The sequence below is a fragment of the Haliaeetus albicilla genome, chromosome 7, assembly GCF_947461875.1.
Source record: "Haliaeetus albicilla chromosome 7, bHalAlb1.1, whole genome shotgun sequence".
NCBI classification, from domain to species: Eukaryota; Metazoa; Chordata; class Aves; order Accipitriformes; family Accipitridae; genus Haliaeetus; species Haliaeetus albicilla.
The window spans coordinates 2,462,510-2,488,873 of record NC_091489.1 but is presented as its reverse complement, the minus strand read 5'-3'; the positions used below and the strand labels follow the sequence as shown (position 1 = coordinate 2,488,873).

The 26,364-nt window shown below is 43.8% G+C and overlaps 1 protein-coding gene across 2 annotated transcripts; it reads right to left on the bottom strand.

Moving 5' to 3' along the window:
• Positions 1 to 301: 301 nt before the first annotated feature.
• On the bottom strand, positions 302 to 26,364 carry KPNB1 (karyopherin subunit beta 1). 2 transcript variants are annotated; one of them, XM_069786473.1, is made up of 22 exons: positions 26,209 to 26,363; positions 25,868 to 25,926; positions 22,417 to 22,599; positions 20,761 to 20,961; positions 19,000 to 19,152; positions 17,829 to 17,888; positions 17,395 to 17,484; positions 16,860 to 16,970; positions 15,130 to 15,231; positions 13,699 to 13,923; positions 13,077 to 13,268; positions 11,631 to 11,761; positions 10,204 to 10,351; positions 9,808 to 9,879; positions 7,319 to 7,463; positions 5,565 to 5,647; positions 4,829 to 4,936; positions 4,428 to 4,571; positions 4,211 to 4,316; positions 3,744 to 3,858; positions 2,970 to 3,131; positions 302 to 2,277 (listed from the first exon to the last, which is right to left on the bottom strand). In XM_069786473.1, coding segments are annotated over exons 1-22 (2,631 nt in total). In that variant the 5' UTR covers positions 26,249 to 26,363; the 3' UTR covers positions 302 to 2,276. The 2 variants fall into 2 exon arrangements, with proteins under 2 accessions (XP_069642574.1, XP_069642573.1); XM_069786472.1 differs by lacking the exon at positions 302 to 2,277 and having other exon boundaries at positions 2,966 to 3,131; positions 26,209 to 26,364.

The following is a 26,364-nucleotide window of genomic DNA, read 5'->3' as shown; positions in this document are numbered from 1 at the left end:
GTACTTTATTCTCCTGCTGTCTACAGCTGAACAGCCACACAGGACAGAAACAGGTAGCACTGAGGAATGATCAGATTTCTTCCCTCCACGCCCCCTCCCCAACTTCAGGAATGGCTTTTTCTTTTTTTATATTTTTTTTTTTTAGGAAATCCCACCCCACCTCGAGAAACAAAATAAAAAGAAAAGGCATTACTAGAAATGTGACCCAGGCCTCTCCCTAGTCCGTGCTCCGGAGCTGGCTGGCTCTCCCAGTTCACAGAGCTCCTCCTCTCCTCTAACCACCTGGGATTTATTTTATTTATTTTATTTTTTGTACACTGGTTCAAAGTCGGCACTTCGACTGCAATCTGAACCCAGCACTGAAAGGCACATATCTGATACCCTGTACAAGAGCTATTGTGGATGCTGCAGTGCAGATGGGCAACGAAAGTGGACTCCATTGTAATGGATCCTAGGATCAGACTGGGAAAAGGAAATTGGGGAATAAAGCAGATCCTTGCCTGCTTTTCAGAAAAAAAAAAAAGAAGAAAAAAAAAAAGAAAAAAAATACTGGCTAAGGTTTTCTACTCTCCCTCCCACAAGCAGCTTTTAAAAATGCCCATGTTAAACTGCAGATTCAAATGCTGGTAGTATCAACAGCTGCATTAAGAAAAATGAAATGAAAAATAGTCTCAAAACCCTGCACCTCCTCCGTTTTTTTCTTGGCTTATTGCTGACAATCTAGGATAAGCAAGGGACTATTCCTCAAAAGCAAAAGTCTCATTTATGAGGAAACGAGAGATTCTGATCCTTCATGTGAAAATAGACATTGCATGACTGGGGAAGCAGTAAACAGCCAATTCATTTCTGAGTTGCCCATCAGACTGTTACTACTCTATTGGGAAAAAAAAAATCATTAATGGGTTCCCCTTTTACTGGAAAGACCAAGAATACAAAAAGGAAGTATTGGGGAATGTTTGACACCATTTTATTAATCTTCAACTGCAGTGGAAAAATATAACCTTTTACAAGTGCCGTCTTGTGTAAGCTCAAGTCAGTATATATATATTTTATATAAATTTCTTTTTTCCTTTTTTTGTTTTTGAAGTGCAGCAAGAGACCAATACCACATTAAATTTGATCAAATAAAGAGCACAAAAGGCCAAGCAGTTTCCAAATGGCATTTTATCAGATTCTGTTTGAACATTGAATTTATCCTCATTTTGCAATCCAAAATATTACCTGAAGTTTTATTTTGTTTTTCAACTCTTTGGCACAATTTTTGTGGGTGTTCGGGCTGCTACAGTACAAGTCAGGAGAGATCTTTCCCTTTGCGTTCTCACTGCCAATTCGGAGCACTTAATGTTTTTTGTGTGGTTTTTTTTTTGTTTGTTTTTTTTTAAGCCTGAAATCTTGTTTGACAATTTATTTCTATTCCCTCTAACGCAAGAGTTTTGTTTTTCCCCCATTTCTACATTCACAGTTGAACAATATTAAGGAAGGAAAGGCGCTTTGATGAAACAAGATCATGAAAAGCGTCACTCAGAACGGGAGCTCTGAACATTCGTCAGTGTTTCCCTAAAATAAAAAGCCCTAAAGAGCGACTTTCCTTTTTTTTTTTTTCTTTTTTTTTTTTTTTTCCTCTTTTCTTTTTTACATCTCTTATGCTGCATCAGTAGACTGAACTTCGGTTAGTTTATGAAATGCAACAGCTAACCCTTTTTTTGGGAAAAGATAAACTGCAATGACTTGAAGTTGAGAATGTGGATACCGCCTCATTCACACACACTCACTCCTAGACTGAAAATCCTTCACCCCCTCCTTTTATCCCATGCACCGACAGCATCGTGCGGCAAAGGTTACAGCAGGCGGCTGGAGACCCAGGCTCCATCTCTCTCCAGCAGCCAAAGCCAGACCTCAGACAAAGAGCACCACAGTTGAACCCAGTTTCCTCTCCTCCAAACCGGCCGTTCCCCTTCTGCGCCGGCCACGACAGAGAAGCTAGTCCTGGTCTGTCAGAAGAAGACACTTGCTCGTTACTCAGACAGAAATCGGTCGTTCCCTCTTCCCGAAGATGGCTGATGCCAGGTTTTTCTACGCAAGTCAGTGCTCAGCTCGCTAACAGCGCTGCTGCTGTTGCTGTGGCGGGATTTTCAATGTGGTGTGTTTCAAGCCTCACTCACTCATCCTCTCATTCCCAAACATTCAGCATCCGTGCACACTCCTCACTTCCGGGTTTTTTCAAAAGATTGGAGATTTCCAGTGGGGGTCTCAGGTGTCATCCCAATGGTAACAGATCTGCAAGCAAAAAAAGAGTCCATCAAAACCCCCTCCCAAACCACAAAACTCCACATTTGGGAGATAAGACTAGCAGTAGAGTGGAAAAAATTGACTTTGCAGAACTAAAAGAGAAATAATAGGGATACTAAGGAACTTCTCAAGGTGGAGTGACAAAGCTGTAACAGACTTATTCTCCCAACACACCATCGTGCCCCTCTGTACAACCCACTCCTTTTAAAAGGCACTTTGGTAGAATCATAGGCTCGCAGAGTATCTCTAGTTGGAAGGAACCCATAAGGATCATCGAGTCCAACTCCCTGCTCCTCGCAGGACTACCTAAAACTAAACCATGACTAAGAGTGCTGCCCAGACACTCCTCGAGCTCCGAGTAGGATTGAGGAGTCTACAGGCTTCAATTACACTGCGTTTGGAGGAGTGCAGGATCATCCCCGACTAGCAAGGGTGACACATTTCACAATGCAAGAAGCCCTCCAGTCTGCATCTGGTCTTGTGAAAGCCAAGCAGTTCACCACGTTTCTCGGTTTGTATTTGTTCTGATATACAAGACCACAGATGGGGCTTGTTTACAGAAAAATAAATGAGAAACAACCTAGAGAACAAGGCTTTTGCGAAGCATCTCTTTCAGACTCAGGAGTTTAGCCAATTTCATAATTATGCAACATGAAAAGGAGGTGGGTGTAATCCCTTACCAAGCTTGATTCTTCAGTTTTCTCAGTTCTTTAGTCGCCCAGGTAGCGAGGGTTTTTGTTTTGTTCGTCTTGGATCTTCTTCCTTCAGTTAGCAGTTCATGTATCATGGGTCTAGCTTCTACTAATTTCAGTACATCTTTTCCAAATGCTGTACACAAATCCCTGAAGAAGAAAGAGAGGCTTTGAGGCTGAGTGCCACAAACAGATGTGCCAGTACCACTCTGATCAGCTCTTGCTAGCAAAAAGAAATCTGACTCACAGCTAATGTCCTTTTTAAAATGCTGCATATGGTCACTAATTTCAGCAGGAGGACAGCTGAACAGTTTTCTGAAATTGTGACTAACCGGAGGCATTCAATCTCCTATCCAAAGACTGATCTCCCTGATGTTCCCATCAGCTCTCCCTAAATGCAGTAGAAAAGATTAAAACACCCTGACCTGAGTTCCTCCATACTCGGGGAATTGAGGGTGGGGTGTTTTGTTTTTTTTAAGCCCACGTCATCCTTGAAAAATCCTAGATCTGCAATTTCTGTAACACACATCCAACTTTCACTTCTACCTACTGGTTTTCACCCTGTCAGTTAAAGCACCTCACCTGCGTAACCACTTCACACCTTGGGTTAAACATCCAACACTAGACTGTAAAAACCCAGAACTGATGTTAAATACTTCCGACAGTCATAAAAATGCAGCTTTAAATATTAAGGCTGCTGTACAAAGATTTTTATCTATCTAATGAGCGTGCTGTCAGTTGAAATAGGATAAGGATGCTTACCCTATCAGTCCAGCAGCACATGCCACTACTCCATCGGTGTGATCCTCATCTCCAGCAATGTGGTCAATGTAAGACAGAATAAATTCTACTCTGGGCTGCACCAGCATCACATCCGCTGGAAGAAAACAGCTTTATTATAGCAGGGTGAAACACAGTTTGTGTTTAATAGTCTGTCCTTTAAAAGGGATTCCAGTATACCCCCAAACAGGCAGATTCTGATCCCAGAAGAGCTCTCTGAGATAAGGAGGGGAAAAACTGCCAGAGAAGAATGAACCAGTTAGTGAAGGGCTCAAAACCCATTCACTGCTCATGGCAGCAGAGCGTTCACTCCCACACAGAAGGGAATGAACACGGATATGCCCATGGACATGATAACAACCGTGAAACAGCTTGTCTAAGCAGAGTTCTTCCTATCTCCCTTTGTCATTTCAGGCACAGAACCACCACAGCAGGACAAGAGTACTCACGATGAACGTTTTCTTGGTCTCCTTTCAATCCTTGGATGATGCCAGTGTAAGCTTCCAGGCAGCCCTCCCTCAACTCGTTCAGGTAATCCACCATGTCATAGTCAGACTGGAAAGGCAACAGGAAAGCATACTTCAGCAATGCCCCTGCTGACATGTGCAGAGCCCTTACTCGTTTATGATTTTAATGAAGGAACTGAAGCATGCACCACTGGCTTACCTTATCAACCTGCGCTTGGGAAGCCTGCTGGAGGGTATTCAGTACAACATCTAGGTACTTCTTAAATTCTCCTCCAATGGCAAGGGCAATATCGCCAAACACTGAGAGAATCTGAGGCTTCACAGACCTATGAACGTTTTCATTCTGGAAGAGATTTCGGCACCGTAACATTCAGTTGCACTTCTTTTTAATGGGGGAGGAGCTAATAAATTAAGAATTTACTTGAAATGTAAATCCTTATCCCCAATAAATTTGGATTCCATTCAAATAGTAAGCAAGATAGTTGTCAAACACGAGATCTTCAGAGCATGCCTAACACTTCTGCTTCTCCCACCTCCCACTTTCTTCTCAGTGTGCAAGCCAACTGTTACTAACTGGCTAATGAGAAGGTAAACACTCACCCCCAAGTTCTCCAAGAGCAGCTGCATAACCTCATCACAAAAAGGCAAGATGTTGGATTGCAGGGCTCTGCATAAGTCACCAACCAGGCCCACTGCAGCCAGACAAACCTGCAAATAGAACAGCAAGTAAGACACCCACCTAGTGAGTCAGTCTTCCACCCTATCCTTACAGCTTCAGCTTATTAAAGCACTAAGTAGTGGTGAGTCTGCAGCCATTAAACCACCGAGAATAACGACCCTCATACAGCAGCTGATGAGTCCCTGCTTCGTTAACCATTTACGTCACAAAGCTGCAAAGAGCTGAACTTGCTTCACCAACGGGGAGGGCAAGAGACCCAGATGCCAACAAAGTGACAGGTACTTGGTCTGAACAAACACTACCAAATTCAGCAGCCAGGTGGTCTAAACATCCACCCCACGGTGAGTACCATGACTTGACCTTCTAATGGAAATTCACAGCCAGTAGCAATCTCTTTCCTCATCAGGGCCAACTAATATGCAGCCACTGTGAAAACACAGGTGTCAAGTCAATGAAGGCCTTCTGCTGAATTAAATAGAAGAGAGTCTAAATTTGTGCATGCAGCCAGTAATTAGAGAAAAGTCTATGGGACTCCAATTTTGGTTTCATCACCAGAAGCTGTGGTATTTTACAGATGCACACCTGCTGAACTCAGCATCTGTGAGCAGATGAGAATTTAGAGATTGTGAACACAGGGCTGCCTGGTTTGACCTCTACCTGGTACTCAGCATAGTTCTTCAGTCCGATGCCAAGGAATGGTTTGAAGGCATCCATGTACTTCAGAAACTCTCCACCTAAGACTGTGCATGGAAAATATTCTGGTTAGAAAAAAAATCCCAACCTACGACCTGTTTTCTGGAGTTCAACAAAACAGAACCCCACCATTACATTCCACCCCAAACCAGTACCTGTATGTTCCATAGAAGCACAACAAATCAATTCTCCACTAGACGTCACACAAAAACTGAGCATCAGTGAAATGTGTCCATCTGGACTAAACAGATTTGAAAGCGCTCAGTTCCTTGCAGGCCTTTGAAGACAGACAACCCCCTCCTGTGCTCAGAAAGGATGTCGAGATCTTCCTGACTGAGCAGACCCATGAGAGGGAGAGGGACATGGCAGCACGCTTCAGACAGGGTTTGGCACTGTTATGTTGCTTTGCATCAGCTGAAAAGTCTACACCTTTTCCCATTGCTTTACTGCCATATCAGCTGTAACATCTTCCATTTGGAAACAGCTGCTCAACCTCTTCAGAGCTGTGCAGTTCAAGCAGGGCACTCTTCAGTATGTTTATATTTAAGCACTATTTGAAGTAAAATATTTCTGCTCTTCTGTGTCAACTTCTCCAAGTCACTTGCATTACTAAGACCATGCATGCAGACTTATCTATCCAAAAGTGAAAAGGCCTTTGTCCCAAGAGGATACACACTTTCATTTTTACTTGCTGGTTAGCTTGCAATGATCCCACTCAGCCTTTTCGTTCACTTCCCCAGCTTCCTCGGGCAACCTCACTAAACATTCCCAAGAGCAGTCAGAGGGGTACCCACGAAAGACCTGCAGTCCAAAACACGCTAGTGTGGGAAGGGGCTACTCCAAAAAGCCCAAACTAACCCTGCTGCACTTACAAGATGTCCTGTGTTCTTGATCAGACACGTACTTCTACTAGAAATAGGTCCTGTCACCTGCTCAGACCCTCACAGGCTAGCCAGGATAACAGCCTCAGGAAAAAAGGGAGACTCAAAGGAGCCTCTCGACAAACTGATCTCCTGAAAGAACCATTTCCATATCATGGCATGGCTTTTATTAGGGATAACGCAGGAGTGTTAGGCAATGAGGTTACATACAGACTTTCAACAGCACCTCAACTTTCACGCTCATTTGACAGCAGAGTGCATTCCTAGAGCTCCAGATGATGCCACAGCCACCACCTTCTAAACCTGAACCATGAAGCTCAAAGTGCCTGAATACCACAATCCAAATTTTATTTTACTTCACCCATTCTGACCCACTCTGACACTGATCTCTGCCACTGTGATTTCTTTTAAATGGGAACAATGACTGTAAATCCACCACTGACAAAACGCCACGAAACAACCATGGGTCACAGGCAGCAACAAGTATAAATCATTAAGATAACGTTAAAACTGTCCTGCAGCAGCACAAAGACCAGGTTCCCACTGTGCTGGACACTATATAAGGTAGCACTAGGGGTTTTTTTTCTGGCAGAATTTGCATTGTAGCTATGTTATTAATGGAAAACAAACCATTCATTCATGAAACACAGTCTAGCATAACCAGCCAGTCTCAGCTTCACAGATAAGTGTGGTGAGATGTGTGGTCAAAACCATACCTCAAGCAAACCAGGAACTAATGTTTTTCACCATATAGTCAAAAAGTGAAAGAAGCAAACCAGTTCTGCCCCAGCTCTGCCTCCCCCTGAACACAACCTCGCTCTGCAGTGTAATACTGACCTTCTACCAGGGTGCTGACTGCCATCAAGGCATCCTCCTGCACGCCCCCCGAGCCCGCCGTGCTCTGGAACATTCTCAGCAGAGATGCCATCACCACGTCAGAGATCTGCAAAGCATCCTGGTGTTGGACCTTCCGAAGGACATTCTGGGTGGGAAAGGAGAAAGAGATTGTAACTACTTCCATCTATGTGAGGCTGAATCGCGCCTTTACATCCTCTGCGCTAGCTCCAGCCCAGCAAATTGGGCTGCTAAAAGGAAGCTGCTGTTTGAACTCTGTTGCTGCAAAAATATGCTTTGTCAGTGCAAGCGCAAAGTCCCATTCACTTTAGCTGCATTCAATTTTCCAGCTACAGAACGAGCTGAATTTACCTTTCCTGCTGCATAGGCTATTCTCCGGGCTTTCCATTTGTAAGCTGGCATTAAATGCGACCAGCCCAAATTTGGCCCTATAAAAAAAAAGCCCATTTCCATCACAGCAATGTGACCGCAATCTCTTGCTGCCAAGTATGGGTTGCACGTAAGCTTTGCTTCTAAACCACAGAATTAAGCTTTAGAAATGCTGGTTGTTAAACTACGACATAAGCATGTCCTTACTGCTAACTGCAGTTAAATCTCTCCTACCCAGGATGAATGGAGAACAAATTAACATACCACCAATGCAAAAATACCTTTACAGGAATGCATTCAGCACTGAAGTGTTTGAAAAGCAAAACTGATTTCTGGAGGGAGCAGAGGCAACCTTACATACGAGCAGAGCAGGCTGGTGAGCACACATGCTCTCTGTTATCCAGCACATTACAGTGAGCAGAAGGCCAAGGAAAGACCCCAGGTAAATACCTGAGCTTAACCTATGCTCTGCTCCTACTGTACACTTCTGACTATCCCTTTCAGCATGTGAACTACAGAACACAGCTTTGATGTATCCTTATTTAAAATAAATTTGCATTTCCTATGAAAAGAGAAAGACTGATTCCTTAACCTGCAGAGGAAAATAATTATTTCAAGTCTGATTCTTCAAACTGAGTGATGCCAAAGAGATTTGACTTTGACTGTTCAAATAATTGGTCTTGATTTTCTCATTCCTTTTAAATATTAACAAATGTTTTTCTTCTGCTGGATGTTCATAATTGTATTTCCAGCAGAAGAGAAAAAGTATGTAAGAAAATAGTGCATTTGACTATGTAACACTGAAAAAAGTCTCTTTGCTGACTTTTACTTGGTGGTATTTAAGTATCTGCTGCCGCTACTGTAAATACTTAAGGTTCAGATTTTACAATAATGAAGAAATGCATTTACAGATTAAAACTAGCAGTTTAATTCCACCTGTAACTACACTTCCCACAGGCAAACAAAGCTGTCCTGAAAGAGACCAGTGATCACATTGTGCCAGAAGGAGAGATTCTAGATACTGAAGTCTCCCCATTAAAGCCCACCATAAGGACAGATTATTCCCATCTACCTATTATTTGAGAAATTACCCTAGAAATTGGAGAGTGAAAGTAACAGCTGATGCTATGGGCTTTTGAACAAGAAGTATGAATTTAATGATATCTCAAAACAACCTGGAGACAACACCCAGAAGACTTCCTAACCTCGCTTAAGAGAACAGGAAGCAAAACCCAATAGAAACAGGCTGTTAGCAACAGGCGAGGAAAAGGCTCCCTTTCCTGGACTAATAGGAATGGAAGAACCAAACTGCAGAGAACAGGTAACACCACCCAACAAAGGAATAAATCTGAGTAGAGATAGATACTCTGCTCTGCTTTTATTTCAGATTACGTAGTACCCTGTTACACGCTCCTTTCTTCTGAGCTGCACTGATGCTGAATCTACATCTATTACAGAGTTTTCAAGCAGCGCTTTGTAACTAAGCTAGGCATGACAGCACAGTACCACCCTTCCTGCAGTGCAAACAGGAAAGCTTCAATATCAAATACCATGTATTTCAGAAGGATGGCCTGGTGAATCTCCTGAGCAGTTTTTTGGGGAAAAGAGTGGCTGTTTTCAGTGGACTTTGTAGAACTAAGCAAGGAACTGAAATGCACTAGTACTCTAAGTCACATGGGCTGTTCATTACCAGATGTTTAATTTCAAGGACACTCAGTGCATTTTAATTAGTGCCATTTTAAATAAGAACACCAACCACAAGAGGCAGATGAACGAATTAAAGCCATTATGGAGTTTTTTTCTGTGCCAACCAAAGCAACTGTTCAGCCTGTAGCAAACATAACAACCAATCTGAAAGCAAATATGATCTTTAACATGCCACGTACAGTGTTCTTTATTCATATTGCCCTAAATTTTCTAAGTCGTACTCTACCGAAGCCTTCTGAACCTTGTATCACCTCCCACGTGTCAGCTGGGACACAAGATCCAATTTCCCCATTCAGATCTCATTAACAGGACCACGTCTGCATCCTCGGGGGCACAGAAGTGTCTCCAAAACCACCTCTTTCCCATAACCACAAACACAGGAGACAGGAACTTACCTGTAGAGTAGCACAAAGAAGAGACTGAAGATCATTGAACTGGATTCTGTCAGAAGTGCTCTGGATATGAGACTGAAAAAGAACAAAACCCCACATGTGAAAAGCCTGCATCTCAGTCCACGCAAACCCAGCAGATTTTGACAGCACTATGAGTTGCAGATTCACTTTTAAATATTTGTTTCTTCAGATTTAAGACAAGAGGTACTGTTTAGAAGCTTAATATACCTACCTATCTATAAAAAAAAATAAAAACATATCATACCATAATATATGCAGTCAGCAACAAAACTTATTTTTCTACACCAGATGAAGCCACAGCACAACAGCAACATCACACCAACTTAGTTTCCTTAAACCCCTTACCGTAACAGAGGTTTAAAATTCAGGTTTACCTACCTCCATCTGCAGCACTTGCTGAAGTCGTTCCATGATGACCAGAGTTGTCTTTTGGACAGCAGGGTAACAGTCCTTGGCACTGTTTTTCACTATTTCCATCAGAGATTCATATGCAGAACTCCTCAAGTTATTCTGGTGTCCATCAGGCCTGTAACAGAAGGAATATATTTGCAGCTCCCAGTGCTCAGGCTTCCTTAGAAACAGACTGGGGTTTTTTAGTTTGGGGTTTTTTTTTGGTTTTGGGTTTGTTTTTTTTTTTTTTAGTAAATTGTTAACAGCTAAATTTTAGTGTTGTGACAAGCAGAAGCACTTGCATTCCCGTATTCCAAGACTTGAAAGTAAATGAGATTTGTGAAGCCGCTTTTGGAACATTTTTTCATTTGCTATTAATAATGACTTCCAATATCTTCAGTCACTGGCAGCAAGTACAGGAGCAGAAAAAGCCTCAAACCCACATCTTCCAGTGTGCCATTATCCTGCCTGGGAAAAGATGGTCTCAAGAGGTGAGCAGCATACATTACTACCTCTCCGACATCCCTCCAAGATGTTGGTGAGGGTGTTAAATTTGAAATAAAGACAGCTGAGATCTATGCTAAGATGACTGATGGGCTTCAGAGCCTTGAGCTAGACGCTACACTTCTGGTTGGATGTAAATTAGACAGGAAGAGTTTAGACTTTGAACTGTTCAGACAGAGACACCGCTTAAGAAGAAGCAGTCCTCCAGCAAAAGGCTTCAACTGACAACTGAACTGATCCAAGGATTGAACTCTGAGCTGTCAAGATTTATGCGACCTTCAAGGCAGAATATGACTTCAGCATTACCCTTATTTTTGCATCTGCAGAACTGAGGAAAATATTTTGCCTCGTCTATTTATATTTCAACTTAGTTGGGAAAAGGACAGTATCTGGCCTAACTAGGTCCTCAGCTCTTCTGGGAGTACCTGGTGCTAATGTAAATGGATGTAACACTACAGCAACAACCACAGCATAAAACAATCACAGTAAAACGAACTGTACGATACACACAGATTTCTAATTATGTCTTGCTGCAATCCTAATTATTCAGTGGCCTTGTAGCCAACCTTGAAGAGTCTTATGACTACCGTACAAAGATGTGCACAGTCTTAAACTGTGCTCAGAGACTTCAAAGTAAAATACGGAAGTGGCACTCTTGGAGGAAACACCAGACTTACTAAAAGCAGATATGGACAAAATATTGAGAAATTATTTTGTGTGAATAGCTTTCTTCCTGGGGATCAGCATTCTATATTCCGTGTGATACCAAAAAAGCCTGGTTCTGAAAAACACCATTCAGATCTAAGCTGCAAGAGAAAGAGGACCAACAGCCTGAAGTAATTAAAAAAAAAAAAAAAAAAAAAAAAAAAAAAGCATCTTTATAGAGCTTAAGCCAGCTGGTTTAGTGTTACCTATCTGCAGTCTCCAGAAGTTTCTGAACTATTAGCTCAAATGAAGAGGATAAGCAGTAGGTTGCTGGTTCTTCCTGATCATCAGCTACATCTGCAGCTTCATAGGCAGCTTCAGCAAGACTAGAGAAGGCCTGAAACACAGAACAACCATTGCTATTAACTCAAAAGAGTTTACCCTTACAAGTCCAGAAACATGTATTCCAGCAGCTTTCATTCCAACAAAAAAAGCCCCAAACGTGCAGGATTAACAGCTCCTTTCATGAACAGCTAATTGTTTCCCGCACCCAACTTTGGTGCAACAGTGATGAAAATTTCAAAGACTTAAAACATAACATTAACACGCAAGGCAATCACGCTGTCTGCAGACAAATGTCTGTACAGCGTTACTGGTCTCAACAACTGGTAGTGTCAAGAATCAAACTGAATAAAGGCAGATTGCTTGAACCTTGCAGGGTATTAACAGATTCTACCCACTCTCCTGGCACCATCATCACAAGTTAAAATCCTGGTTTAGACAAGGCTGCGGACTGCTCAAATTCCCAACTGCAGAGCAACCGTAACTGCTCTGAGAGACAGGTGGATTAGAAGAGTTGAAAGCCTCCTGATTTTCATTTCAATCTAAAAACATATAGTAGTCATCATCTTCAGAAGACAAAAGCCACAGCTACATGGACTTTTGTCAGGACCAATGTATTGGAGAAAAGCTTCCGTGCTGACCACAAGCCTTCAAACCTCTGGAATACTAAGAGAACAAATTCTGTCATTTCTAAAACTTGTTTTGACATGCAAATACTCATCTCTAGCTCAAATCTTATTAAGCAGCTCTCTTAAAAGGCAGTAAGGGACACATCTTCTTTATAGTGAAAGATCAGATATGCTACTTGGTAGTAGACGTGCATCAAGACGACGATACAACTGAAGTTAGCAAACCAACCCAAGGGACTGCAGCTCTGTAAGTGAACAAAAAAATCTCATGCCCCTCAATTTAGTTCTGGAACCACTGCAGAAGCAGGCTTAGGTGATGGGAAACAAGGTATCTTGTCTTTTCCTTAAGATTAAGAAGGCAATCCAGCTGCCCCCAAGATAAAAGCTAAATCCCAGCATGCCTTTGCTAAACAGCTATCACACCTGTTATCAAGGACAGTTTCCATAGCATTTTCAAACCAAAGGCAACCTCTACACTCAGTGAATACTAGCATTTTTTTCCTTAAAATCCATTTCTTCCTTTACTCTTACCTACCAGAGCCACAAAACAGACTTGAGGTAACTTACAGTTAACAACAGTTGTGCGTGCTGGATGACCAAAGCACTGAGTCACCTCTGAAATCCATTTAAGCGTGCGAGCATATATATGTATGTGTGTGTATTCATATATATGAATATGAGCTGCATTCCCCTTGTTGACAGAAACTTATCGTATGTCCAACAGCAAAGGAACTGCCTTACCCAGCACACATTGGAGGCCACTCTGGGCTCAGCACTCAGGCCCTCCATCAGACACTGCAGCAGTGGAGCGAGGTAAATGTCATTGATGGCAGCTTCAGGAAGCATCTCACAGATCCTGCCCACAGTCCAAGCAGTTGTGTCTCGAACCACAACACTGGGGTCCTTCATTAGTTCTATTAAAGTTGGCATTGCCTAGAACATAATCACAGTCAGGAGAAAGATGTGATCATATGCAGTAAGTGGAAATACAAATTTGCCACTGTTTCTGATTTTAACGTATTCTCTACCAGCCAGCGATAGATTGGAGAGAGGAGGACAGTCTAGATCCACCTAGGCCATTGTTCTTGCATTTTGAGATTCATAAAGTTATTTCCCAGGCGTAATACTTGAGAACCGAGGCACCTGGAGTCAGGTATTCTGAAGTCCTGCATATCCCCGTGATTCAGAGCTATACAACCAAACTACCTGCCCTAGCCCTACCAAATCTCTCTAAAACATGATTAAAATGTGGCATCCTTTTGCTTTTCCTCAGATTAAGAACCATGTGCAAAGCAGGTGTCCTCCTCCAAATAAATCAAAGTTTTTGCTCTACAAGCCTCCAAGAAAACACAATGAATCTTACCTGTATGACTAGTGGTTTGAGCTGGTTAGGCTCTGGTCCTTCCAAAATGCACCCAAAAGCCATCACAGCTGCATCTCTGTATCGCCAATCTGGATTTTTAATGTGTTCTTTAATAAAAGGCAGCACATGAGGAACAATGTCATCTTCACAGCAGGTCGCCAGGAGCATGAGGCAGACTCCTGCTGCTTTGCAGGGATTCCAGTCATCATCATCATCGTTTTCATCCTAGGAGGAAAACAGCACCCCTGGTCAGTCTGGGGGAAAATATCCCTTACCACTCACAGGCAGTGACATCCTGTTGGATCTACTGCAAGTAACACTGCTTTACTACCAAGTGTTCTATTTAGAAATTAATTCAGGTCTGGAAGGACTAGCTACATCTCTGACAGAGAGGCAACCTGTGTTACTTGCATCATCTGTACCTTTCCATCCTGCTGTAAGGTTGCTAGCTCTTTACTGACGCACCTACAGTAGCCTCATACATCTTCCAAACTGCTGCTCTCTCATCTAGGTTGAGATTTTGTTCCTTTGATCCATGCCATCACCTCACAGAGTGGCCCGCTGTACCAGTTAAATAGCTTCTTCCTTACAACTGTTAGCTCAGCCACTTACCAAATTCCTTTGAAGCTGTGTACCTGTGATTCTCTTATCTGTTTTATCTTTCCTGTTTTAACAAGCACTTTAGAACCTCCTGCAATTTAACTCTCCGCATCCAAGCGGACAGCGATACAAAACAAACAGGGAAACAATTCCCTGGATTCACTAAGAGCACGAAGCATTTTCCCAGTTCATTGCAGTAAGGCAAATGAACTCCATCCTGTATGGCTTAATTAACAGTTTTATTTTATAATTAGACCTGCTGTAGCAAGTTATTCCATTAATTTTGATTAGACTGTGAAACACAGTCCAAACAAGTCCCTGTGAAGTGCTTAATAGGTACTAAATAAACACGGACTTCACAGTTCAAAAAGTAAGCCTCAAGAATTCTAGAAATTGGATCTCTAATGACACAGAGACTGTATATTGGTTTTAATTTCACAAACATTTCGTTAGGAATACAGATAACTATCAAACTTCTTCAGAAACCATAAATACAAGCATGCGTTGACAGAATTCAGCATAAAAAAGACACTGCACGCAGTGTCAGTCTCAGCCCTAAAAAACGATGCATCATTCAGAGTGGTGCATGATGTCTCATCACAGACCAAGGACTGCCACTACAGGCGCTCTGAACAAGTGCACCGTTAAAAACTACCTGAGGGGACCTAAAGCACCTTTGAGACCTAGCATATCAAGAAGTCGCCTATGCAAGGGAGCAATGACCACCACTGACAATTTGCTCCTCCATGCAACAGTAGCATCACTGTCCCAGAACCCGAAAGTAGGCATAGTACATATTTTTTGACAAGCAGCAGGGATTTTGCAACTCACCTGTTTTGTTAATGTTTGCGTTAGAATTGGGACCAAATACTGTAGTGCTCCCTTCGCATAAAATTTGCTAGTGTGCTCTGGAGGCCTTCCTTGCTCTGCTGCCTAGAAAAAAAGGTAGCAAAATGATTCTCAGTGGCTATATAGGCATGAGGTCTGAATTATGAACTCCACTAGATACAAATTGTCTTTTGCATGCTTTCCTCTCCTTCAACACAAACTTTAAGTTACCATAACACACAGGAACTTCAAGGACACCCTGCACCAATTCCAGTTAAATATTCAATAAGCAAGTTCAATTTGCCATTCCATACACATATAGAGCCCTTTCTCACATGGTACAAATATAAATATTTTCAGTTTGCAGTTACGTATAATTAACAAGTGACCCCAAGCAGAAGCCGCAAAAGGTCTTCAGCTTATAAACTAAACCTACGTGCTGCTGACTGTCCTTTTATCCTTGCTATCCTTGCTTTTTCGGGCATTCAACACAAATATATATTTAGCTACTTTTAAAGATGGATATGATTCATCTAGAGCCCTTCAAAGTTTAAGCTATTATTGATCTCCACAGCAAATTTATGCAAACAGCATCTGCATGCAGAACAATACCCCAAATTCATCTCCAGCCCTATCCATTGTAAGGGATAACGATTACTTTTATTTCATCCCACAATTTTATACTTAACTCATAAATAATGTATTATATAGAACGTGATCAATCTTTTTGCGCACTGGGGTAGGACTAAGTCAGTCCCTCACGCCTGTAACAGACCCCAAAAATCTTACACGTCAGCATAACAGGGTCCACTAGGCCTCCAAGACAGCAGGTAATTCAAGAAATGCTCTCCCTTCAATGCGGTATGTATATCTCAATTCAAGATGCCATCTTAATGAAGCAACAGCTCAAAGATCTTCATGATGCTGAGAATTTTCTGGTATTATATTGTGCCTAGCATACATGCTTAATGCGCGTTTAGGTTAACCTTACAGGAGTAGCTTAAGTTGACTTTTGAATGCTAAGAAGAAATCAGGTAGCTGTCAGGTACCATTTGCAGAAAACTAGCACTTGTACGTCGCAGCGTGTTCTCATCAAACCTGCCAGAGAATCTTTATCTCAAGTAGTTTCAACTCCCAGCCAGGCTGGCATTAAAAGGATTTTGCTCACTTAAAAAGGCAGTTCATCCTAATCTAATCTAGTAAGCAAAAGGGGTTATATTCAAGCTACACTAAGAACTTTACATTAGGCTACAGAGCCTACAAAATAACCCAAAGAGTTATTAAAGGGAATTCCAAATGGCGGCCCTTATGCAACCTTGGCTACAAGCTTCACATTTACCTTGAACAGCAGAATAAATTAACCATAGCTGAGCCTTGGGTAAGACAACTGCTAGTACCCAAGCTATCCGCTAAGAACTGCGCTGGGTACCACAACACTGTGCTAACGTCTGCAGCACATGTAACACCCACAGAGTCAACCAGCCTCACGGGCTTCGTGTAGCCTCAGGTCTCAGCTTCTGTCACAGACATGCATCACATCGCATCAGAGTGGTGCATGGTGTCTCATCACGGACCCATGACTGCCGCACAAGGGCCTCAGATGAGCTCTCCTACACTATTCCACTTGGGAGAACAGGAGGACTTTCAGACACAATACAAAGACACGAGATCAGCATTCCCAAATAGACGATCACGGGCACTCGCCGCTTTTCAGCGGTCACTTGCGAGCTCACCTCAGACGCCTCTATAGCCAGGTCCATCTCCTCATCACAGACGTTTGACCAGAACTCTATTCCCTGTAGAGCCACCTCATCTATGTCACTTTTCATTGCTTCAATAGTTATCTTTAGAAACATGAAAGAAAGGAGGGGAGAGAAGGATGTTTTAGCAAGTTATTTCTTCTGAAATAGGTACCCCAACTTTTGGCCAACTCATATGAGATTCAAGATTGTCTGAAATCAGATGCCACATTAGAGCTACTGTTATTGAAAACAATCTCCTCATTTGGAAGTTTATCAGCTATCAGCACCTTGGGAGGACTGCAGAGCAAGTCAAGCAATTTGCACTGTGACTTTTTGCGTATGAAACACCTGATGTTGGATTTATGGATTTTGCTAGGAGAAGGATTCACAGCATGCAGTCACAGCCAAAGGAAAAAAAAAAAAAACAAATCAGGAATGCAAGATAACTTTTCCTCTTGGATTAGGACAAAGGAGTACAGGAAGATCAGACAATCAGACAAATTGCATGAGAAACCCGAGTACTCACAGCAAAAAGCGCAGGACCCATGTACGTCTCCATATACTGATAATAAAGGGACATTATCTTCACCAAATTCTGTAAGGCAGCCACTCGTACCTGTCAGAGTAGAAAATGGATCAAAGAGGTGACCTTTCCGAGTGCTTTGAAAACCAAGCACAGTTGTAGCCTACCACAACATTAATAACCCAGCCTTTCTGCTGATTTAGTGTACTCCAGACCCAATAAGGTCTTTCAAAAGCAGCGACTTAAATCCTCCTAGTAGTTTACTACTTCTAACTTTAAGCATAAATCTCATTTTGAGTACTTACATGTGCACCAATCATTTAACAGAATACCACTTATTTCATGTAACACTTTTCAACTGTTTTGTTGATGCTAGAGGTTCTAGCCCGCTTCCCCAGAAAGGTGCAGTGACAAATCAAGCATTTAGTTTCACTCACCCTTGTATCTGGACACTGTGTTGCTTCACAGACTACTTGCATAATAAAGTGCCTTTCAGACTAGAAGAAGAAATAAAAGAGCATTAGAACTGCCTTACAAAAGCATTAAAGTCTTTGCAAGCCTTCCTACGGAGGACGTATTTTGAGTCTGGACTAGTACATTCACTCATGCAGCACTTCTAAAGATCAAGGAACAGTACTATTCGCTATAGCAATAGGTTACTATTCGCTGCAGTATTTTAAATCATTTCTTCCCCAAAACGGGAATCCCAAGCTTCCATTTTAAAAACTGCTCAACAGGCTGTCCAAAACAGAAAAATACAGCAGAACTAAAGACACTAGCTTTTTTTGGGGGGGGAGAAGAAAAAAATCCTGCTATCTCCTGAACAATTTCAGCAATTGCTTCAAGAAACCTCAAAACTGAAGACATAAATTTTTTGAGGGGCAGTACGTGGATCCTTGCATTTCAGTAGGAAGGAACAGACTTATGCCCAGCCTATTTACAGTACAGAAGCCCAACAGAAATACACTCTGAATGGATCATGCACCTCCCATCTCAAATCCTGAAAGACTCTAGCTGATCCCCATCAATTTCTACTGAATAGTTGACCGGGTAAAGTTTTAATGAAAAGACCTTCAATCTTAATTCTGTCTTCCCCATACTCCCCCTGGTAGAGGCCTAGAGGATAGACTTAATCCAAGAAGGAAAATAAAAATCAATAGATTTGTCTGTTCTGAAAAGAACCTCATTCTGAGGCCCCTATTCTGAAGACTCTTACAGGCCTTCCTCCCCCAACAATTTTCAGAGGCAAAGTTAAATCTGGATTGCTGCCACACCACTTGAAAGAAAATGCTGATCCAAGCTTGTACTCTTACAGCGGCATTATAGAGTAGAGTTTGATTAGGAAGCAGAGCATCTAATAGGCTAAACTCTAAGGTCAGTTCAAATTTATCCAAAAAAAGTCAATGATGCTTCCCTTCCATTGATGAATCTGTGAATATTTCTATAGTATTTCTGCATTACAACAAGAACATACCAGATTTACAGAAACGAATCCAAGTCTCAGTTGCAACATAATTATGCATCAAAACTCAGCGTGGTGCATGATTTCTCATCACAGACCGTGGATTCAGCCCTTGCATTTTAGGCCAAGAATTGTTACCCCCTCACCTCTTTGTCAAAGTTTGCTTTGGTGAATTCCAAAGAGTTCAGGAGTGCATTAGTAGCTGCTAGCTTCACATTGTTGCTGGGCTCTTCCTTTCTCATTCCCTGGATGATGGCTGTCAGGATCTCATTGGATTTGTCCTGAAGCTGCTCTGGATCCTAAAAGAGGTGTTGATAATGTTATTTGCCACCCAAACAGCTTTCTCCATATTAAAGTACCCTCTAAGTTTGACCCTGAAATCTACAAGTACAAGTTTTAAGACACGAAGGCCAAGAAGCCCTTTGCTCCCTGGGAGAACCAGAACACAAGTACAAGGAATTCATACACCACCACGTCTTTACAGCTTCTGGGACAGAAAACAGAAGACTGAACTGAGCATAAATACTCCAGATATTCAAGTCATAAATGCCAAATAAACTTCACTGTTTCAACTAATAGGCCAACAAGCTTCAGACTACTTGACTTCATTCAATTAGCAAGTTAAAAACTGATTTCCAATTCCTTTATATACTGGGCAGAGGTCTAAGCCAGCAGTTGTGGACAAGACTTCTACTGGTAAAGCTGCCAATCTTTTTTAGGCAAAGGGCAAAGATACATTGCCTGGACCAGTAGCAAGGACAGGTAACAGTTGAGCACTCAAGGCTTAAAGAAGAAAGCTATGAACATAGACTACAGATTAATTTTAATTCATGGTAAATTTAAAGGCTGCAAGATCCCCAAATAACTGTATTAATTGTTACATCAGAATTTATCCAGCAGTAGATTCCCAAACTACGGTCATGAATTGTGTCACAATGCGACTGACAAACTACAAAACTCTAAGAGGGATCTTGGTTACAAAACACTCAGTGAGCAAGCCAGGGCATCCAAAAATCCAGAGGTCAACAATACATACCACCCAAAGAAACAACAAACACGCACTCCAGCCTTGCAACAAACAACGCTTGACCTGGAGCACTCCCCTGTACAGCTGTAGATTTCCTCTTTATTTCATTGACCCTCCACGAAGCAACCTACCTCCCCAGTGAAACCAGTCCCCTGCAGCCTGATGAAAGCACCAAAGAGAAGATTTCTCTTTCTGCCAGTGACATGCCACACGTACATTGTCTAAGGCATTCAGTGGCACCAAAAAAGCAGCAGCTAATTTTGTTTTTCAGTGGTAGGTCAGACAGCACACAGGGTTTTTGCAAGCAGTTCACATCAGATACTTGATGCAACACATTGCAATACTCCAAGCTACACTGATAAAACCCTGAGACCTTTTGTAGAAGGTGCCTCAAAGAGCTAAATATTCTTGCCTGTGCATCAAAAATTCCTAAATTAAGAATAAAGGGACTCCTCACACGAGGGTAGCTGTCAGGTTTCCCCAACACAGGAAGGAATCAAATGCTTATCACTCATCTGTAACGTTTTACACAACTGGACGTTCAGCTGAAGTTTTATAACAGCACCTCTCACCATCATATGACCGCAGCGACATAGAGACTCAAATCTGCACCTTACGAAAGATGACCTGGATTTGTGCTGCAAAAGCAGGTCAGTCCTTTCAGACACCATCCTCGCATGTTTACTGCCCATCGTTCTGTCAGCACACAGACATCCTCGGGGAAGTATTAAAAGACAGCCACAAGGAAGCACTACAGCCTACTAGATATAGCGGTGTGAGAAAGGAAAGGCTGGAAGAGAAAAGGTGCTGGGGAGAGGCTGGGCCAGCACTTAAAATATACTCACAATAATACTTAAAATAGTATTTAAAATATACTCACGATATCCTGACAGATGTATCCAATGGCCTCCAATGTCGACTCTTTCATGTGCTCCGTACTGTGCTGATTCGTAACGTTCGCTACCAACTGGGGAATGAGTTCGGGCCACTGGTTCATGGGGATCTCCGCGCATGCGATACCAGCCACGCACTGGGAGGCTGAGCTGGGCCTGTATGTTTCTGTACCCAATGTCTGCAAAACCTGCGGGAGAGATTAGCAGGCGACGGTTTGATGTCAGTGACCAAAGAGAGATGGGCGCTGGCTTTCCACTCCAGTCTTTGCTTGATGTTATTCCAAACACACCCCTTCCCCAATAAAGCAGTTGGCTTGTTCTGCTTTCTCCTGCTGCAGACGAGGCCATGACCACAGACAAATAACATTTGACATGAACTTGGCCATGGCTGCCCCTTTCAGGAAGTGAGATACAGCTGTGTGATTACACGTACTTCTACCACATCCTTTAAATCCCATACACAATGCTATGCGCCATAACGTGCAACAATGACTCACTGAACAATTCCTCCCCACTTGTATTATAAAGCAAAATTGCAAAAGCTAAACAAACTGTGGTTTAAAAGTCCCCCCGCAAATATCAGACTGTTTATGCCAAGATAATCTGAATAGGACCGAATAATTTTCTTTTTTTTTAATTGTAATCAGAAGAATGATTTTTTGTATACCTCAATAACATGTTTCTTAAAAAAAGGGGGCATGCGTTTGTTTCAGCATTTCCAGTTACATGTCTTCATTTTCCATATATCCACTTAACAATTGTTATATTTCTAATGTTGCTTGACAGAAAACAGTAATAAACTGGTTTTGTTAGGTTCAGTACACCATATGACGGCTCCTGTTTACAGTATAAGTTCCCCCTTAGCGATCATCAATGTAAATAAAAGACTAAAGTTGTATCTTCATCACTCAGCCAACCTTGTTCCGCTATATAAGGATTCTATTAACAAAAAACCATTATATAAAGTGTATGGCCAACTCGCATCAATTACATAACCCTGCACACGTCCAAGTACACCTTTGTACCCATCAGCCAAAAAACACTAAGCCACCAGTTCTGCCATTGCAAATCCTGAACTTCAACTATCAAAGAGCACATGAGTCGTCACGCAAATTCCCCATCTGTGTGAAAATTTAAGAATATAATTTCCTATTTGGAACTTGCAAATTTTTTACCATATTCTACTCTTAAAATTTGCTAGGCCTTGTGTAAACACACATGTTCCAACAGAGTATGCTTCAAAGAGGTTAATGTGGATTGTAAAACAGTTGAGGAAGCTGTTCAAGTAGAAGAAAAAGCAAACACCAACCCAGTTGCAATCACCCAGTGGGGAAGCCATGCCCATTAGCTCCCGCAGTCACACAAGACTATTCAGAGGCTCCTTGTAAAAGTATTTACAGGTGTGAATTTAAAAGCAGCAGCCTCATACCTGTTTGGGTTTTTACCCTAATAATTCTACAGATAAAACATGCTAGAAGCAACAGAGCACCCAAGCAAGTGCAAATGACATTGCTTGTCTCGTGAAAGGGAGCAGCCAGCCAACGGAAGACTCTTCAGGTGGAAAAGGACAGACAAGACATTCATCGCTCATCCCCCCACCACAAGAAAACAACAGGCGGAAAACCAAAAGTCACAAAACTTACGTAGTTCTTCACTTCCCTGCGGGCATTGGCGTCGATCGCAAGCCATCTTTGTTGGTACTGGGCCTTGATGTCGGGGTCCTTGGATGTCAGGGAGTTCTTGATCTGCAAGCCGGCCGCCACACGGGCAACTTGGCTGTTGCCGGGGTTTGCCAGCACTCTGGACAGTTCCACCAGGAAGGTCGGCTGGGAAGAGAGGAGGGCTCAGCACCCACGCCTGCCTGCCCGCACCTCCCCACTAACAAGAGGAAAAAAAAACCCAACCAAAAAACCCCAAGCACCCAGCAAAATGAGACCACGACTCACTGAAGCTCCTTCTCCATCAGGCCAACAACAAACCGCCAGCACCATGCACCAACGGCGGCTCTATCCTGAGATTATGGGCGTTAAGCTCCTAATTAGAACCGCTGGAAAGCGACGTAAATTGGCATTGACTTTGCTGGATTTTTTTTTTTTTTTTTAGCTTACTTGAGAGACTGTTACCTTCCATGCTCCTGCCTGCTTTAAGTATTCCTTTAAATAAACTACTCAGGTTGTATGCCAAGATATGTGTTTTCTGGATGGATATCAAACATGGTGAAGAGTAACTCTCTGCTACTTATTTCCCTGCTTCAAGGCAAACACCCAAACTATAATCTAACACAGGAATTGCTAAAAAGTGAAATCAGATGCTCCTTTGGTGCATTGCAAATAGGTTTGCAAAATCACAAACTTCCTTCTCTGCAATAAAAGGTGCATAGACATATATCAAGACTACCCGTCACAAAAAGGGCATACATGTGGATAAAAATACCTGACATTCGTGCCACTTGCTTTTGGTGAGAGCTAGTGAGAAATGCCTCCGCATTTAAATCCTTTCCTGATTTGACAGCTTTACATTTCAGAGACTTCCGTCGTGTACAAGATACAGCTAAAGTTTCAGCAGCAAAGCTTTTTCATTTCGCTGGCCCTGTGAAGCATTTTGCCTACTAAGAAAACCTTTCTAGGAAATAGGGGGAACAGCTGCACCACGTTCAAAACTGTTTCACATCAAGCAGGAGCATGGTTTTCCTGAAAACGTTTAACATACAGTTATGCATAACCCATTTCTATAATCTCTGTAACAGAACTTAAGGTAGATTCAAAGATTTTAGGGCACCAAAAAGCCATTTTTAAAACTAACTTAACTTCCAAAAGTTCAACAGAAACATAGAATAAGTCCAATATCTTGGACTCCACATTTTCAATGACCAAGCTCAGCTCTTCAAAAAAAAAAAAAAAAAAAAAAAAAATTTAGTTGGGCTATCCAGTACTTTTCAACATTCAAACTGCAGAATTTGGAAACAAATATGCGGGACAACTTAAACTGATGAGCATAAGCCATCAGAGATACTCTGAAATTTTAATGCAATAGATGAAACCCCAACAAATATACTACACTGAACCACTTCCCAACCGTCAAGATTGCTCATGTTTTATATACTGATTTTATCAGAAGCAAGGAGTCATTCAAAAAAAGTTCACAGAACAAAATAAAAGTGTTGCTGCCGCGTTTGAGAAGAAAACTGTACTAAAATTCAAAGGTGAAGAAGCGTCCCTGGATTTCTCACTCATAAATTAGCAAAAAAAATTTGTCTTTTCCTGGAGCTTTAAGAATAATTCTAGCTAAAAATGAGAAGCATTACATTAAGCCTTCCAGACTTGAGACTCAAAGCAAATGCGTACGACCTCAGCTCCCACACCCACAGAAGTGTCAATGAAAATCTCAGAAAAGGGTCTAAATTAACTACAGGGAGGAGGAGGGGGAGGACGAGGAAGAACAAGACGCTCTGTGGGTGCATCTCCATTAACTAACTGGGAGATCACTTCCAGCTCCGGGTGCTCGGCCGTGGCCCCGGGTGCAGAACTTCTCGCCCGACCCTGTACCTCCTACCCCTTCCCATCTCAACCCCTTCCCTCTCCCTGGGCCAGCTGGAGCTCTTCCCACCCACCACGTACTGCAATGGGAACAGCCCTCAATCCCACATCCTCACTCTCCTGCCTCATCCTCCTGCAAAGCCGAGCCATGAGCTGCCCTCGCAGCCTACGTGGAGCAACTCAACCCCTGCCTTTTGCCAGGCTGGACCGTCCCACGTCCCCATTCCAGGCCAGGGCACAAATTTTTAGCCCCAGCATAAGCTCCGCTTCCTCTGCTTGCTGCCTTTATGTGGCTCTGGCAAGGCAGCAAGTATAAATGAAACCTTGAAAAATTAGTGTATCCTTCAGCTCTTTCAAAAGCCTGAAACCTAGGATCACGAGCACCTCAAGCACATCACCCTGAAATACTTCACGTAACACAGCCCAGAAAGCTTCGGTCTAACTGGGGGGGGGGATCCTAAGACTTAACAAACAGCAATTCAGAGAATTTTGACTCAAAACTGACATTTGGCACAAAGGCTACATCAATTCTGGTTCTGAGGGGCATCTCGCACACCTTAAAATGGAGTAACAGAAATAAAGACTCTGTGACTTCCCCAGTTTACACCAGTGAAGACCAGTATATGTAACCACTTTAAAAAAAAATGAAGGATGCCAGTTTTGCTTGCGATGAGAATGCACCTGTGACTAACACACCACTGAAAGGCCGGGACCCAACACCCCCCGGGACACCAGCCACCCTCCCGGTGCCGCTGCGGACCCTTCCCCTCCCAGGGCCGGCAGCGGCTGCAGCACCACACCTTGACTAAGCAAAAATCCTACTCCGCCGCCCTCGAGTTCAACTTCCCCGCGCCGCCCCGGTTCCAGCACACGGATGAGACGTGGGGTTTGGGGGTTTTTTTCCTCTTTTTTTCTTTTTAGGACTTTTTTTTTTTTTTTTTTTTAATTTTTATTTTTTTTGTTTAAGAAGGTCATGGGGAAAACTCCAGGCCCAGCTCCCCAGCGTAGCTCCCTTCCCTCGGGATGAAACCACAACCCCCTGACCCCCCTTCCCGACCTCCCCCCCCCCCTTTTCCCCGGGCTGGCGGGGCTCCGGGGGGGGGGGGGGGGGGCTGCTCCGGTTCTCCCATCCCACCACCCACCCGCCTGCCCTTCTAAGCAGAGGATATAAGGCCGATGGAGGGAGAAGGGGGGCCGGGGGCGGCTGGCGGAGGGGGGGGAATACAAGCGGGGAAGGCCGCGGGGCCGGGCGGCGCCCGGGGCAGCGATGGCCGCGGCCGCACATGGCCCGCGGCCGCTCCCGCAACCGGCGCTGCCCCTTTTTCCCGGCGCCGCGTTCTTATTGGTTGATAAAAGACGGAGAAAGCGTTGCTATTGGTCGGGAACGCGGCGGCCGGGCGCGGGCAGGGTAGGTTGCGCTCCATGGCGGTTCGGCCTGGCCGGGAGGGCGGGGCAGGGAGGGGAGAGGGGGGGAGGGGTGCGCCCGCCACCGGTCCCGGTCCCGCCGCCACCGCCCCCCCCCCCCCCCCCGACCCGGTTCCGTTCCCTACGCGCTCACCAGGTTCTCGATGGCCGCCTGTTCCAGGAACTTCTGCGCCGCCTCGAGCTCGGAGCGGTCTGCGGAGGGGAAACCGGGGGAGGAAAGGGAAGGGGGGGGGGAACCGGCGTCAGTCAGCGGGCGCGCGGGGCCCAACCGCCCGGCCCTCAGGCGCCGACCGGCGGACACGGCCGGCCGAGCCGCTTCTCCCCGGTTCCCACCCCCGAGGCCTTTCCCCGCCACCGCCCACGCCCTCCCGGGGCCCGGGGGACCGCCACCGCCTCAGGGGATACGCGGCCCCCGCCCCGCCGGGCCTACCCACCCTCTCCCTTCCCTCCCTCAGGCCGCCGCCCGCGCCCTACCCGGCGAGACCGTCTTCTCCAGGATGGTGATGAGCTCCATGGCGGCGGCGTGGCGGCTCCGGCGCCGGCGGGGAAGGGAGGAGGGGAAGGGGAGGGAAAGGGGGGGGGGGGTCGGGGAAGGGAGGAGGGTGGGAAAAGCGGGGCGGGCCGGGGCCG

Bases quoted from the DNA above. Each gene is read 5' to 3' on its own strand.
- KPNB1 (XM_069786472.1), bottom strand. From the start codon at position 26,248: ATGGAGCTCATCACCATCCTGGAGAAGACGGTCTCGCCGG. The intron at 17,485-17,828 runs GTGAGTGAAACT...CTACTCTGACAG, and splicing joins CACAGTGTCCAGATACAAGG to GTACGAGTGGCTGCCTTACA. The intron at 13,269-13,698 runs GTAAGATTCATT...ATTATGTTCTAG, and splicing joins TCAAACCACTAGTCATACAG to GCAATGCCAACTTTAATAGA.